The following is a 17,346-nucleotide window of genomic DNA, read 5'->3' as shown; positions in this document are numbered from 1 at the left end:
GTTACAACTTTAGGAAGAAATGTCTTGCAGAAAACATTTTATGTTAAGCTATCGAGTGTTTTGTATAAGGAAACAAGAATGTTGTTTTATTATGGCTGATGTCAAAATAATAACGGTAAATTGTAGAGGACTAGGTGATAAGAATAAAAGGAAGGATGTGTTTGATTACTTATGCCGTAAAAATGGCTCAATCTATTGTTTACAAGATACTCATTTTGATGCAGGATTATCTGACATAATCAAACAAGAATGGAATGGAAAAGGATTTTTCAGTTTTGGAAATACACAATCAAGAGGAACTGCCATTCTATTCAATCCTAAACTTGATTTTACAGTAAATCAAACAAAAATAGATCCTGAAGGAAACTGGGTAATTTTGGATTTGGTAATGGTTTCACTGAAATTCACATTGATATCATTGTACGGACCAAACGAAGATAATCCTGATTTTTATGAAAAGATAGGGAAAATTGTAACTGATTTTGATAATCCACATATCATTATATGTGGTGACTGGAACTTAACACAGGATCAAAATATGGATAACTATAATTATGTAAACATAAACAACCCCAGAGCTAAGGGAGTGGTTGAAGAATTAAAAAATAAATTTGAATTAATTGATCCATGGAGACAACAAAATCCATATGTTAAACGTTTTACATGGAGGAGAACATCTCCAGTAAAACAATCCCGTTTAGATTTCTTTTTGTGTTCAAAAGAGCTTTTGTCTATTTTAAAAGAAACAGATATATTGCCTGGTTATCGAACAGATCACTCAATGGTCACTTTAAGTCTTAGATGCTCTGATTTTGCAAGAGGTAAGGGATACTGGAAATTTAACAACTCCCTCTTAGAAGATCAAGCGTATGCAAACTTAGTAGTTGAAAAAATTATTGATCTTAAAAAACAATATGCTGTATTTCCATACATAAAAGAGAAAATTCAAGATATACCAAGTCAAGACCTGCAGCTGACTATAAATGACCAGTTGTTTTTTGAAGTCTTACTAATGGAAATAAGAGGTTCAACAATATCTTATTCTGTGAAGAAGAAAAAAGACATGATTGAAGAAGAGGATTTGTTAGAAAAGAATATACAAAGATTAGAAAGTGAACTGAGCTTTAATCCCAACAGTGATCTAGAAAGACAAGTATTAGAAAAACGTATTCTACTTCAAGAAATAAGAAATGTGAAATTGAAAGGTCAAATGATAAGAGCACGTATAAACGCCATTGCATATGGAGAAAAACCTTCCAAATTTTTTTTAAATTTGGAGAAGAAAAGAAATGTTGAGAAAACTATGTCGTCTATAACTTTGAGCAATGGATCAGTTGTTGACAACCAAAAGAAATAACAGATGAATGTAAAAAATTTTATTCAAAATTATATTGTAACAAAGATCATACTTTAGACACAGAAAGTTTTTATGACAGGTTAAAGAATTTGGAGATAAACAAATTAAAAGACCATAACATGAAAAGACTAGGTGGTCCTTTAACTTATGAAGAAGTGACTGAAAGTCTTAAAAAAATGAAGAATGGGAAGGCCCCTGGTTCGGACGGATTTACAGTAGAATTCTTCAAGTGTTTTTGGAAAGAATTGGGACATTTTTATGTCAGAGCAATTAACTATTCTTATAAGACAAAGAAGCTCTCAAATTCACAAAGATTGGGAATTATTTCTTTAATACCCAAAGGAGAGAAACCTAGACAATATTTACAAAACTGGAGACCTATAACTCTTTTGAACACGTCATATAAAATTGCATCTTCTGCTATAGCCAATAGAATTAAAAATATATTGCATGAAATTATCCATGAAGATCAAAAAGGGTTCATGAAGAATAGATATATTGGAGAAAATATTCGTATTATTTATGATACTCTCCATGAAACTGAAGAATTGAATACTCCTGGGATGTTGTTATTACTCGATTTCGAGAAAGCTTTTGATTCAGTTTCACATAATTTTTTATACAAAGTCTTAGAAACATTTAATTTGGGGCCTTCCATTCATCAGTGGATTCAAACGTTTTATAATGAAAATATGTCTTCAGTATACATAAATGGTCATTTGTCAGAACGTTTCTTTATAAATAGAGGCTGTAGGCAGGGTGATCCCCTTTCCTCTTATTTATTTCTGTTATGTGCTGCAATTTTAGCAGTTATGCTTCGTCAAAATGATTGTATTAAAGGAATTGATATTAAAGGAAATATTCGGAAAATTACTCAGTATGCAGATGATACAACCCTCTTTTTAGATGGTTCGGTTGAATCTCTGAACAGTGCCCTTTCTGTTATTGCGATTTTTTATTCACTTTCAGGATTGAAAATTAATGAAGGTAAAACTAAAATTGTTTGGATTGGATCGAAAAAATATAGCCCATACAGAATTAAAACAAAAATGAAACTCTCGTGGGTCGATGATGGCTGTTTCACTTGTTTAGGTATAAACTTTTCTTTAAATTTAGATAACATTGTATCTCTTAATTACATACCTGCCCTAAACAGGGTGAAGCGCCTAATTCAAGTCTGGTCAAATAGAAACATAACCCCACTAGGTAAAGTAACTCTTGTTAAAACTCTTTTTCTGTCACAATTTAATTATTTAATTTTGTCTTTACCAAATCCATCACCTGTGTTTATAAAAGAGCTGGAAAGGGTTCTGTTCAGTTTTTTGTGGAATAAAAAACCTGATCGTATCAAAAGAATTCAGATTTGTAATTCCTATATGGAAGGTGGTGTGAAAATGGTAAATATTGAATGTTTCTTTATGTCGTTGAAATTAACCTGGATACGAAGAATGCATAATGGATTCATGGATAATATATGTTTCAATTCTTTTTTGCATGCCATCCCTTTTTCAGACTCCAATTTTTTACTTTATAGTCATGGCTATTTAGAAAAGTTTGTTAATACAATAACAAACCCTTTTTGGAAAGATGTACTTTCCTCATGGTGTATTTTTCGGAAAGCAAATAGATGTTCCAGTAGAAGAGAATTCTTTTCTGAACTCCTATGTCATAATGAAGACATAGTTATTAACAGAAATCTAGTTAACTTTAGGCACTGGAGTCAAAAGGGTTTAAGATTTGTCAACGACTTAATAGGAACAGATGGTCGGGTTTTAAGTAGACAAAGAATTATTGAAGTGTACAATGTTTCCATTGATTACCTTACATATTTCATTATAAAACAAGAGATCAGTGAAAAGTTAGAGAGTTTTTCGCAACCTGATAACGATTTTGTGAAGTTAACCACTCCATTGAGACCAAATGTCATTACTGTATTGATGAAGCAAAATAAAGGTTGTAAAAATATTTATGTTCCATTGGTGAAAAAAAAGGTATGTAATAACTTTCAAAGAAAAAAAAAATGGGAAGAGAGAATCGGAAAACAATTCTCACTGGAGAAATGGCGTTGTTTTAATTCTATACCGTTTCAAGTAATGACAGATGTTTCAATCAGGTGGTTTCAATATTGCTTAATTAACTGTATTATTCCAACGAATTTGTATTTGTGCAAAATCCAAGCTAAAGCAAGTAGTACTTGTACTTTCTGTACCTCCAAGTTGAAACTATTGAACATCTGTTCTTTGAATGCCACTTAGTTAAAAAAGTATGGGCATACTTTGAAAGGAGACTGTTTGAAAGATGCAAATTAGTATTAAAATTAACCATGGAAAATGTTCTTTTTGGAATTACTCCCATTAAATATAATAGAGCCTTAAATACACTGATTATTTGGATAAAATGGATGATATATAAAATCAAATTAGCTGGAATTCGTCTTATGCCACAGAAAATCCTCAACGAGTTAAAGAATTATTTTTTGTACGAAAAAGCTATTTCATGTGAAAATATGCAGCAAGCATCTTTTGAAAAGTGTTGGTCAAATTTTATTAATCTTTTCGACTAATGTCGAAAAGATTGTCAACTAATGTCGAAAAGATTTTCAACGGTTTGCGAGATACAATTTTGCATCTTTTTCTTTCGTTCTCTACATAAATTAAAGCTATGTTTTTGCTTTTGGTACCGTAAATGATTCATTTTGTAATAAGACTGTATTATCAGCTTTTTATACTGTTAAACACTCACTTTCTGATTATTTTTGTACATTGACTGAAAACAAATGTAAACTGAAGCCATATTGATTGTGCAAGCAGATCTACATGTAAACTGATTATATATTGAATAAAACACCCTACTGTGGGTGAAAAAGAAATTGGAAAAAAAAAAAAAGAATGTTAACTGGCCCATAAACACGACATTGATAGTTCGTTTTACCTGAAGATGGTGTTCTCCTCCCACACCCTCGCCCGCTCGGACGATTCGATCCCTCGCTGAGTGTCTCGTACTGGGACACAAAATTGTGCAACCTTAATATTTTGCCCCCCCCCCCACCGAACTTGCGATCCTAAAATAAATAGCTCAAATGTTCAATTAGTTGTAATTTCAATACTAATATGGTTTCCCCGACGTTTCAATCCTGCAAGATAACGGAACATCTCATTAACAGTCATATCATCAAGCATCTTGAATATAACTTTCTGAATGTAAATCAATATGGATTTCAAAAAGGCCGAAGTTGTAAGAGTCAACTCGCCCTTACCGTCAGAGAAAACAACAAATTCATCACTTAAGTCAGTAAAATGGCCCTATTTCTTCCGCCATTAAAAGTATAGTTCCGTAGTGGTTATATATCTTTCCAATTTTGATATAGGAAGTTCGGTAGGTACCCTTCCTAGAATCAGTGTTAGATTTTCAGTCATATTCATTCATTTTTGTCAATCAGCAATATCAAATTAAAAAATTGAGCAATGCACTGTAAAAAATCAAGTGCTAATTTAGCACCCATGGTGCTTGTATAGTGACTGCACTATACGAGTGTTGATTTTCTAGTTTGAATTTGAATCTGAAAATCAACACTAGTTGTGCAGCCACTATTCAAGCACTATAAGTGCTTAATGAGCACTTAATTTTTTACAGTATGGGTTGGGTTGAATGAATATCTTTTGCGTGCCAGTTGTGAGTAGGCACGTTCAACCGTATGCCCGTTCCATAAAGATGAAAAACTTGTATAATTCCGGCGAAGTACATACAGGTTATTTTTTTTATAAATACATCGCACACTCCTCCCCTTTGGAATGTCATTTCAATGTAAAATTCATTCAATTAAGTAGGCCACGGCTTATGAGTAAACCCATTACCCCGACGGAGAATTGCAGCTTGATCAGACTTTGGAGGGGGAAGTGGGAGGGAGGGGGGGGGGGGGGTGGTCCGCTTCTACCCATTCTCAAAAAATAATTACCCCCCTCCTTAGTTTTGGATATCAGGAGATATAAATGTAAAATGATATCTACAGATGTGTTCGATAAACAAGTAAACAAAGAGATATATGACATGAATGTAAATAATAAAAACAAAATAGCAAACATATTTTACACACTTTAAAAAATGAAGTGCTAATTTAGCACTTACAATGTTTGTATAGTGACTGCACTACGAGAGATGATTTTCTAATTAAAATTTAAACTAGAAAATCAGCACTCGTCGAGCAGTCACTATACAAGCACTATAAGTGCTAAATTAGCCCTTCATTTTTTTACAGTGCACTTTTAATACAATTTATGTCAGAGTTCTATGTAGGCCTATAATCATAAACTAACCATTTAGTCATAGTTGATATTTTTTTTAAAGCATCCCCCCCCCTCCATCCCCGAAAAGGGAGATCATTTTCAGCAACACGGGCATTTCACTTACTTTTGAATCTACCTCTCTGCCATGAAGGTCTGGAAAGCACAAGTCATCTTCCTCCAGTCCGGTTAGAGTCAACTCACAAACACTCGTTCGATTGCAAATTGCATCTAACAGGTCTGTTGACAACTTGACAACCAATCTCCTTTGTCCCTGTTGAAATATACAGAATGTACTCAGAATGAAAACAATTTATTTCCAAAATCAATAAAGCGATTCAAAAACAAAAATGTGGTAACCTGAAAACAGGATTTAATAGACACGAGATGGGGTACATTATACCCGTCAAACATTTATATTAACCAGATGTACGTTGCCTTCCATATGTTTGGTTCAGTTCACGCCATTGCAAGATTAAAACACAGAGCTCTTTTTTCTGAAGATACCCCGCATGTGCTATACAATTGTATATTAGTAATGAATGTTTATGAGTGCAATAGACAGAATACTTCATGAGGTCAAAGATGAAATGATCAATTCAACGAGGTGTAGCCGAGTTGAATGGATCATTATTTCATCTTTCACCGAATGAAGTATTCTGTCCATTGCACTCATAAACATTCATTATTTGTTTTATATGACACCTAAATATTGATTTTTTTCATATGAAAGTTATGAATTTCGATACAAAACATGCTCATGCAGTGCAAGTTTGGTCTGTTAATTGTTGCGTCATTATACCATTCGCACTGCTATGCTGGCGCCTGCAGCTGCAGTCTCGGTGCGCTCGTGCAATGGACAAAATCGTATGGATCCAAAATTGCACGGTTGATGACGTCATTGCAAACTGGACTGAATGAACGAAATCAAAGAGCCAATCAAATCACAAGGATCTACCTAGGTGTCACATAATCAATAATACAAACATGGCACAGTACCTTCTACACGAATAAAAAAAAATCATCCATTATATTATGTGTATCGCTCCATCCATTGACTTGGAGTCATAACATTGCCAATTTGGAGGATATTAAGTTTTAAATAACATTCGGAATTTAATTGCTTTATTGTTCTCTGCCACACGGGTCAGGTCCATGGCATGTTTTCACATTTCCCTAATCATTTCGGGGAATCGGCTACTGTTAATTATTGTTAATTACTTTTTCAATGTATTTACCTCGTTATGTTGAAGCGTTATTTTCATCCTGTTCTCAGCATTTATTTCTTCTGCCAAAGGATCCAGTTCGTCATCGGTAAAACAATCGATGATACTAGAATGAAACGTTGGCACTCTTTTACATTGGTAAAGCTTGAAACTAATCATAGGCCAGGTTTCCCGTTAAGTACTTGTTGGATTGAGCGAATCGTAGCTGACCCAAATCTAATTTTGTCTTAATGTTAATGTGTTCTCATTTTTTTGTTATATATATACATGTATATATATATGTATATATATATATATATATATATATATATATATATATATATATATATATATATATATATATATATATATATATATATATAAAGACATTGATGCCGTTCTGGATAGGTCTAAAATAATAATAGGTCTAAAAGCATCGAGAATTTATCAATTATTGATATCTCTTGATAGTTAGGATATCATAGGTACTTAGGCTATGCAAAAAGTAAAGTTTGAAAATATTTTTTTGCACTTATTGGTCAAAATTACATAATGGGACACAATGCTATTTCGCTTATCATCTCAGGTGTTTGATTTTTCAATTACTTCTATCAAACCCTCTTATATGCTTCTCCCACTATACTTTTCCCCCTTAACCCCAGGAAACTGGTAGGGTTAAGGGGAGGGGAGGGGGCTTAGCCCCATCAATTTCCTGGGGTAAAGCTTAGAGCACTTCATTTTCACACTACGTTTTAGCAAAGTGGGCTAGCACGGTAAATAGTAAGGTACTATCTGGCCCTGCAAATAAGCAGGGTTTGCCGGCTTATTGTGGTGCTAGCACACCAATTGCGGTGCTAGGGATTGCAATGTGAAACGAAAATGGGCTAAGGAAATATAGGCTAAGCAAAAGCCAATCAAAGAAGTCAAAATTGCACGTTTATCATCAATATTCATGAGCTGTAGGATCGCCGGGGTTAAGGCGTTAACCCCGTCTAAGCAGATAGTATAGGGTTAAGAAAGAGAGTGTGAATCCGAAGGAAAAATAATATGGGGTTAAGGATAGTATGGGTCTAAGAAAATGCAATGTGCAAAGCACAATATAGTACTCATAACACTCAGGGCAACTGGCGAAAGATGTGCACTCCAGGTACAAGGTTTCCAATTGAGCTCCCATCGTTTTGAAGAACTAACCCTTCGGGCCTGTTTCATATAAGATCAATTTTGGCAATTTTTACCAGAGGTTTCTCAATATAGAATTTTCACTGGTAAAAAAAATGTTTGTGGAGGTTTTGTTCATTTGCAATAAACTTTATGGCAAAAGATTAATGCAACAGGCCCCTTCCCAGTTCGTGCAAGCTGAAGCGCAGTTCGCCAGGAGCTCTATTATTCAAGAAGTGACGAAATACATACTTTTCATCGCCGCTTTTTTTTTGCAAGATAAGGTCCAGGAAATTGATATGCATACAATTGAGAAAACGCCTTACCTTACTGTTTTCAAATGCTGGTGTTTTCTTAGATTTCGAAGAATAGATTCAGTGCGTTTGTTGCCCATCATCAGCTTTATGAAGACTAGAGAGGTGAGTTGAGGAAATGGATCTGAGAAAAGTCTCCCAAGTAAATCAGGCTCTCCAATCAGTGGAATCAGATTGCTGTCTAAGGACCCTAGACCTCTTGTGTCTTCCTCTCCATGCTCAATTGATAACTCTTTCAGGTTGGCATGTGCCAATGTTTGAACTATCACCGGTGAGGTAGTTTGAAGAGTTGATACACTCATTTTTTTCAGCATAGGGAATACTAATTCAATTCTTGTGCCAAAGTTGTGTAATTTTCCAATCAGCCTATGATCTGTACATAGCAGTTGAACATTGCTGGTCGTTGTCCCGTCCTTTAGAAGGCAAGTCAAAAGAAAAAAGAGAAAGAAAAAGTTTGCAAATAAAATGAATCAAATTTGTAAATTGTTAAAATCATCAACTGCACCATTTCCATTATGAATGTTAGTGATTAATCATAAGAATGCGACTATACGCATCAACAAGATATTACAAGATCGATTAAAATAACATGTAATCTAAATGACTTTCCTAATTCCTTAGTTGGGAAATTGTGTAAGTTTATTTCGCTGCTTCTTTGAAAGTAAAACATTTTCATGGTTACGTCTGCCAAAACCCGGTTTTGCGAATGAAACACTTACCTTTGAAATATGGTCTAAGATGAATTTATAGAAATTATCGTGGAGATTTGTTTCCAGAAGCTTCAATGTTGTCAATGAGCTGGACGATAAAACTGCGTTGGCTATAACAAGAGATGTCGACGAGCCAAGCTTTGTTTTTCTTACGTCCAGTGTTTTCTGGCAGTTAACAAAAAACATAAATTATAATATTTGAATGAGTTGTGTGACGGTTGGATGGTAATGTCGTTAGGAAATAGAAATACCACTCTTAAACGATAATAATTATTAGAAACAATAACGTTTGCAATAGGAATGATCATTATAACTGTCACAGAAACGATAATGGCTATATTAAAAATATACAAAACTTTTGTTTTATCATTATCATTTTGATTCTGTTTTGTTTTTATTACTGTCCTTACTATTATCATCCCAATTGATATTTTCATAATCACCAATCATATTCATTGGCATAATCTTTCATGATATCATATTGTTTATTTCTTACTATTTAATGTGTATAATTATTGTTATTATTATTATTATTATTAGTAGTAGTAGTACCATTATTTTCGAATATAAGAAAAGGTACTTGGTTTTATACTGAATGCAGTAATCAACTCTGATACCAGTATATTATGCACACGAACTATCAAAATATGGAAGTACAGAATATTTTTTTTTGTACATTTGACCAATATTATGAAGTAAATGAGAATGTGATTATATTTGACAAACCACTCCACGATGTTCGTTGATGAACAGGTATCCAGACACCGTATGCGCAGACAGCGCCTTGTTGATCGTCAATGCTTTGTCTTCTGCATCTAGCCATTGTCCTACCCTCTTTGCAGCATCTTCGTGATATGCTTCGAAAGTGACGTCAACAAGGAAAGCAATATCTGTTTTCTTCCTCTTCGATTTTTTATTTCCAGAATACAAATGATGCAATCTATCTACAATGTCTAATCCTGCTTTCTCTAGCTGAGCAGCAGTGAAATAAAGGAGAAAACGGAACTCCCGGGGATTTTCTTCCAGCAATCTATCCGTCAACCCGTTGTATTTTTGGAGATCAGATTCGTAAACAGAAGCAAGATAGAGAGCTGCCACGTATTCCTGGAACAGTTTATGAGGAAAGAAAACGCTTGCTGTTACGGCCTGGGAATCACGAATGGATCTTTTATGTCTAGGTACATGTTCTTGCTCTTTGCTAAGTATCCCTATTCTGCAACTTGTTGTCATGGCGTCCTTACAAGAGCTGAAGTCATCAACTTTGAAAACCAACTTCTTTTCAAGGAGTCCCTGAAATGCGACAGAACCGATCTGCTGGAGGCATTTTTCAGCAGCTTTCAATTCATTTTTCAATTGTTCTTTATTCAGAGTGTTGCTAGACTTCAATTTTGATAGATAATGGTCTCGTAAGAAAATTATCATTTGTTCAAATAATTGTGAGAATGTTTTCAGTTTGCGTATTATTTTTCTTTTCTCAACTCCGATGTCTTTCCACAAGACGCAAAGCATGGCTACGTAGATTGGGAAGGGGGCCATGTTTTCTTTGATAACGTCATTTTCTTGTATGAACTGCCGAAGATCTGTTCCAGACTTTTTATCCTTTGCAAAGAATTTTGTGATGTATTTCGAAACATTTTTAGTACTGAATCCCTCTACAGCAATAAAGCAATAAGAACGACTCAGTTCCTGGTTGCTTTTGATCTGATCTGCCCTCCATGGTTTCGTTGTCACCAGGACTGTGCACTGCTTAAACATTTCCAAGCGTAGAATCCTAAAAATATCTGAAGTGTCATCGGTCGAGAGGTCACCATTATACTCATCAAATCCATCAAGTATAATCAGAATCTCCGAAGGATGGGATTTCATGTAATTCGCGATCTGTTCGGGGCTTACGTTATTATTATTGTTAAGATATTTTTTCATGATATCCCCAATTGCTTCACCCTTGATAACGTTGCGCAATGGTACAACAAGTACCCAACTGAAATGATTATACGCTTCCAATCCATTGGTCCAGTCCCAAGCAATCTTTGAACATAGTGTTGTTTTACCAACCCCACCTTCACCTTCAACTAGAAGACGTTTAGGGGTTACTCCGTTAATCTTTGTAGTTAGAAGTTCATTGTATTCAAGCGATCTTTTCTTCTTCGTTATCCCCATTTCATTTCTGAGAAGAGTTAAATCAGTATGAATTTCCTCGAATTCAAATATTAGATCGAAAGCAAGCGGATCGGGCTTTATTTTGCACATTCGTTCTCTATAGAATAACTTAAGTTCTTTAGCGCACCGAGAAACCTCCTCCTCAGTCATGTCCTGTTCGGCGGTCCCCTGATTCGGCACTGAACAGACATTATGGAAAAAAAGAGAAAAAATCCAAATATTGATTTAATGGTCATAAGGGCATCTCACAATAATGTTCATGCATCCAACCTGTTTGCATTAAGGAAGAATTAATACATGATATTTTCCTCCTTTAAATATGAAACCCAGGTCTACATAGTAAATATGTCAGAAACATTATTAATGATTCATTTAAACTCATAGTGCAGAATCTTATCTTTATAAAATAAAATGGGTAAGCAAAGATTAAAGGAGGTTTGAACTGTGTGTGGTCTCTCATTGACTGTGTCTTATTAATACATAGTCTTAAGATATACGGTATCAGATATCTATAAATTGTTTTGCTACCTGGTAACATAATTATTACGCTATAGATGCACTGAGTAGTTCATTACCATGCTATCATTCAAGTGGGTCTACAATTCTAGAATACATTACAAATATATGTTTACTTAGGAAACTCGACGAAAACTAAACATTATGAGTGGTTGAGGACTCGAGATGGCGGTTTAAGTTGATTGTGCATATTTTTTTATTATTTAATTCACATTGAGATTTTTCGTTTGCTTATTTGTTTTCTTGCGTTATTATAACGTTAATCAATTAGTTCGCATTTTATTGCAGTTTTTTTCATTGTTAGAATATCTGTTTTGCCAATTAATATGTACTTTTTAATATGTTCTTTTTTCAATAACTTAATGTAAATGACTGAAATATAATCTACAAACCCAAATGCACCAGGTATTGTTCTTTTGCAAAGCATATACTGTTAAAATTAAGGAATTATTACTAATGTATAGACAATAGGTCGGCCGTCAGATGATAAAACGATAAAATCTCGAAAATCGCTGTTCTGTGAAAAATGACTTTAAAGTTTAGAGGTTTGAGCTTTTTTAAGAGATGGGTATAATGCACTGTTAGCAATGGGACAAAAAAAAACATAATAAACACTAATATCTTGAGAATTTTGTGCTTATTTGGGATTTGAGTATGAAATAAACATGATAAATGAGATTTATGTGTAGATAGACTGTTTAACCACAGCACATGCATTAACTCATTTTACGCATCATAAGATGGTGAAATGGTCTCTCTTCTAGATAGACAATGAACCCTATTGCCATACTGGTCTATCTTCTATTTAGACCATTTTATCGTCTTTGAATACATAGTGGGCAGAGGCATACTCACCGACTGCGCGCAGTCGAACTTTTCTAGCTTGATAATGAAATTGTACACATAAAGTGTAAAAGTAATAGGTTCAAGTTCAAGTTCAAGTTTATTTTCCATTTCCATTATCAACATTACAAGCAAATACAAATCAAACATACATAATAAATATAGACAAAAACAAATGAAATGTGATAACAATGATTACAAATCAATTACAAGTTACAAAATATTTGTAAAATAGTTTTAACAGAATCTGATATGGAAATGAGGGGATCCACTAAAAAGCATTGCTTGTAGAGCGTGGATCCCCTAAGAAAGTATATCAAACATTTGAGAAATGGGACTCATTCGCAGGAGTAAATACAATAAGTTAAAATAGAATATTGGAAATAATAACAAGATGGCGAGTGATAGCGAGAAATGATAAAAAGATGACAGAGATACAGGACGATACTAAAAACTAAAAAGAAAACAGACATGATAAAGAATAGAGGGAAGAGACAAGGAATAAAGTACTGAAAGGGAGCGAGAGGGAGAGAGAAGGGGCAAAGATAAGTAGGGAGGGGGAGGGAGAGAGATGGATGCACATACACACACACAGACAGACAGGCAGACAGACACAGATAATATGGAGAGAGAGGGTCAGAAAAAGCGAGAGATAAAAGGGGGGGGGGGGCAAGACCGAGAGTACAAACGTGGATCAACGAGAGTGTGACTCAATAGATGTAATTGCAGAATGATGTAATTGCAGAAGTAAACAATAAAATCAAAAATAGGTTAACTATAGTGCCTTTAAAGTTCCATCGACATGACGACTTGGCGAGATAATTCATCTTGTCGTGTTGACATACTCGCCTTATAGTGTCGTCATGGTAAGATAACGTATCTCACCAAGTCGACTTGTAGAAATTTATATGTCCTCATGGCGAGATACGTTATCTGGCCAAGTTGACTTAAAAAACGTTATATGTCAACATGGTGAGATATTTTATCTTGCGAGGTCGACTTATAAATCATATGTCGACATGTCGAGATATAAAATGTAATTAGGCCTGACGAGTGTCCAAATAATTTAATGTGCGTGTCCGTGTACGTCTATTACGTAAACGATTGTTGCAGCGTTGCTGCTCGACGTTCACGCTCGCGTCGGAGAGAATTTCGATCAACCGTGCTGTGACGTGACGGTAACCTGGTCTTACTCGAATATAAACTATTTTACCATCTGACAGCTATGATAAAAAAGCTTCACTTAAGAAGGTTAAAAGGTTAATGTAAAAGATCGTTTTACCTCCAAAAGATATTACCGACAATGAAGAACACAGACATAATATATTCTTGTCGAACATTGCACTCACCATTCTCTTTAGTTTTAGATTTAAGATATTCTCCTGAAAGAAATGGAAAATTTTAAAAATGTTTTTCAACACAATTGTTTTATTTATCCACATATTTACATACTCCATCCAATGTACCACATAAATGTGACAAGGTCAGTGTCGATCAAACCAAAAATGGCAAAAAGTGCATATATTTGGCTTGTTATAAAAGGCTGTGTATAAATTGCTCTTAAGTTGAATTATTTTTTTTGTTTTGCAGTTGTACGGGAAAAATAAAAAACAGTTTTTTAGTGGAGTGTAAGCTTGCAATTTAACAAAATATGTCGTAAAATGAAGGACAGCGGATAAAGCATGTTAATCTTATCCCAACTTTTACAATGCTATTGCATTGAGCCTGGCTTTAGCTTGTTTAGGAAGACAGTATTGGAATACCCGACCATATACACATGTACAGTAAACCACTTTTGTCGCTATGCCTTATTGTATTTTTCGAAAGAAACAATGGAAAAAAATTGACCGGGTTGTTAAATCTGGTAAAAATTTACTTGAAAGTTAAGTGCAACTTGGGTCAGTGTATCACATACGTTAACAAATATAGGATCACTAAGTAGTGATATATAAAAGTAAGAAAATTTCAAAAGAATTTACAAGATCATTCAATGAAGAAAAATCCTATAATGACCCAAATCCAACATGACTCTAATCGGATTTTTTTAATTTTTTTTACTCATCTCTGTTTTGCATGGAGCATTCTTTAATTGAGTTAAATCAAGATATATGATAGTTATAAATACTGTAGAAAGAGTCTAACACGTTGGAAGTTCTAAATGATAAATATCGAACGATGAAGACAGTTATAGTCTGATAAAATAGCTAAAATACAACAATGTAGTCACCTTCCAGTAGCCTTTTCTGAAGCGAACCCATGTTTGCCTCTTTCAAAATTCTTCCAAGTACTGCCCTGCAGTCTGTGTCATCTCTCTGCTTGGTTTTCCATCGGCAGAAGAGTTCGATCAACGCTCCTTGGAAGTTCAACTGATGTTGTGTGAGTAGATTTTTGCCCTCTGTTATGCTGAAGCCAAGGCCATCAGACAATTCATAGTAAGAGCTACCAGGAACATCTTTGGCAAGTAATATCAGCTCCGTTTCTTGAAGTGCACTATCAATCGAACTGCGGCGGAGGGGGGGGGGGGGGGTCAATGGACTCATGTTAAAATTTAAAGACCATTTATTAAAGTGTATATATTTCAGCAACATAGATTAAATTTTAACCTCTGAATGAAGAAGTGGGGAGAGCAAGGGGATCATGGAAAAGGACAAATGACATACAATAAAACAACTTTTTTTCATATTGTTTCTTTAGTTCATTATTTTATGAAGTCAAACCAGTATGTGATTGAGTCATCATGATCCGGCTATAGGCGATACAAGCATTTTGGCTTATACACAATACACATGATGTCGATGTGCGATGTGATGCGAAAAGTAAAGATATATATCATTCTATCTTTTGAGGGAATGCTTATGCAAATACTTTAATACAATTACATAATTGTCTTAAGTAAGTTTTTTGTTTAAATCTATAATCCCAACTGTATTTACCCTTCACGAGGGCCTGGGTTAAGCTCCACATCCCCCGCAGTAACAAGCATTAACTCCTGTAGATTAGGCTGCTGAGGTAACTGTTCATTAACCGCTTTGTTCGTGCCCGATCCGTGCTTTGAGGGAGAGACTGTGCACGTGTGACACTCTCCAAAACTTCGCTCCCGTCGGGAAAAGGGAAGGAAAGGGGAGAGAAAAAGTGAAAGTAAAAAGAGAAAGACGACAAGGAAGGGAAGAGAAACAGAAACGGGAATACCAAATCCGGGAGACATGGGCAACAATAACAAAGAAAACAATAGGAAATTAACAGGAAAGCAAAAATAAAAGGAAGGAGAAAGAAAGGAAGAGAAAAATTGGGGGGATAGGCAAAGTCCCGAGGTTGGATGTGTCGGTGTACTTAATGAAGCGGAGTCTGTCTGAGATGTTACCTGTTGAGCAAAAAAGCATGTCATGTTACACGGGCGCAGAGCTTTCGAAGAACACCATATGGCTATAGCATTGACGGTCATGTCATGCAGGGAAAGGGAGGAGAAAGAACAGGCAGAAAATGAAGAGTAAGACAACAGGAAGAAGAAATGTTAATGGGATAAGAGCTGGAGGGGAATAGTAAAAAAGATAATGATCTCTGAGGTATAATATTTGTTCGCTTCCATTGCCTTTTTAATGCTAAAGAAGAGGTATGTATTCCATTGTTCTAAAAGTGACATCTCAGACATTTCATGCTCTTTTAGTTTACCTTCCCCATGGAAATGATGTTGTTAAGAAATGATCACAAATGCTACCAACCGTTCGACCAGATGGTTCATGATGTAAGGTATCACTCCCTACATAACACGGCTGAGGTGAATCTTGACCCGTTTTAGCGCTTGGTTCGGCATTGCAGTCGCCTTGTTGATTCACAAACGAAGAATCACATGAATCCACTTCATCTTGTCTGGTCTTGTGATCTTGCGACCCTCCTTCAGAATCATCCTTCTTCGCTTTCAGTCGTTTCAAAAGAACCCTTAGCCTCTGAATACGCTCTTTAAGCAATTCTTCTCTCATCTCTCTGACCACCCATTCTTTTATCCTATGGATAAAGGTTCCAATTCGGACTCTCCACTCACTTATTGCCACAGGCATGTTGAAGAAATCAGACGACACTTCCAGAAAAAGACGGTCTGACCTGGAAAAATAACAGAGTAAGTATTATCATTACTATTATTATATATTTATTATTATTCCTATTATTAGTAGTAGTAGTATTATTTTTATTAGAACGTTTTATTTACCCAGGGTATCCACGTTAGTAAGGAAACTGCTCTACCAGCGGGCCCTGCATAACAAAGTATGGTATTATTACCCTTTTACAATGTAAATGCTGAGCGCCTTGTAAGAAGGCAAAACCATTGCACTTTGATCATTGTTAATGGTGCCATGAGCCTAATTACATCAGGAGGGCTCAAAATATTCGTTCGACCCACCCCATTCAAATATTTTTTTTTCAATTTGATGTTGCTGATTGACAAAAATGTATGAATATGATTCAAAATATAACACTGATTCTAGAAAAGGTAACTACTTAACTTCCTTCGCCCAAATTTGGAAGATAAAAAAGTGACTTTGAACTATTTTTTCACTGGCGGACTAATTAGGGCTATTTTACTGTTTGAGTCAATGAATTTGATCCATTCATAGTTATCTTCATAAATGGCGATTTACTTTTAAAATGAGCTGGCTACGGTACCCTTTCCTGGACAGATATGGAATGCCAGATATATATCCTATCCAATGGTAGTAAACATTCCACCCTCTAATTTCACTTTTATTTTTTATGAATTTTTCAAAAGTGCCACTTTAACACACAAGTCTATTGGGAATGTTTTACGCG

The 17,346-nt window shown here is 35.0% G+C and overlaps 1 protein-coding gene across 1 annotated transcript; it reads right to left on the bottom strand.

The window, feature by feature from the left end:
• Positions 1-4,440: 4,440 nt before the first annotated feature.
• LOC121421245 (NACHT, LRR and PYD domains-containing protein 13-like) lies at positions 4,441-16,635 on the bottom strand. Its single transcript, XM_041615907.1, has 10 exons — positions 16,263-16,635; positions 15,477-15,904; positions 14,771-15,045; positions 13,893-13,925; positions 9,751-11,363; positions 9,034-9,189; positions 8,327-8,727; positions 6,876-6,969; positions 5,750-5,911; positions 4,441-4,551 (listed from the first exon to the last, which is right to left on the bottom strand). The coding sequence occupies exons 1-10, from the start codon at positions 16,596-16,598 to the stop codon at positions 4,441-4,443; spliced, it is 3,609 nt and encodes a 1,202-aa protein (XP_041471841.1). The 5' UTR covers positions 16,599-16,635.
• Between the last annotated feature and the right edge of the window lie 711 nt (positions 16,636-17,346).

The sequence above is a fragment of the Lytechinus variegatus genome, chromosome 9, assembly GCF_018143015.1.
Source record: "Lytechinus variegatus isolate NC3 chromosome 9, Lvar_3.0, whole genome shotgun sequence".
Taxonomy (NCBI): domain Eukaryota; kingdom Metazoa; phylum Echinodermata; class Echinoidea; order Temnopleuroida; family Toxopneustidae; genus Lytechinus; species Lytechinus variegatus.
Note: the sequence above shows the minus strand (reverse complement) of the source record. Positions and strands in the feature narration are given on the sequence as shown.

Bases quoted from the DNA above. Each gene is read 5' to 3' on its own strand.
- LOC121421245 (XM_041615907.1), bottom strand. From the start codon at position 16,598: ATGCCTGTGGCAATAAGTGAGTGGAGAGTCCGAATTGGAACCTTTATC. The intron at 15,905-16,262 runs GTTGGTAGCATT...TTTGCTCAACAG, and splicing joins ATGAACCATCTGGTCGAACG to GTAACATCTCAGACAGACTC. The intron at 6,970-8,326 runs GTAAGGCGTTTT...GTTTCATTCTAG, and splicing joins CAGCATTTGAAAACAGTAAG to TATCATCGATTGTTTTACCG.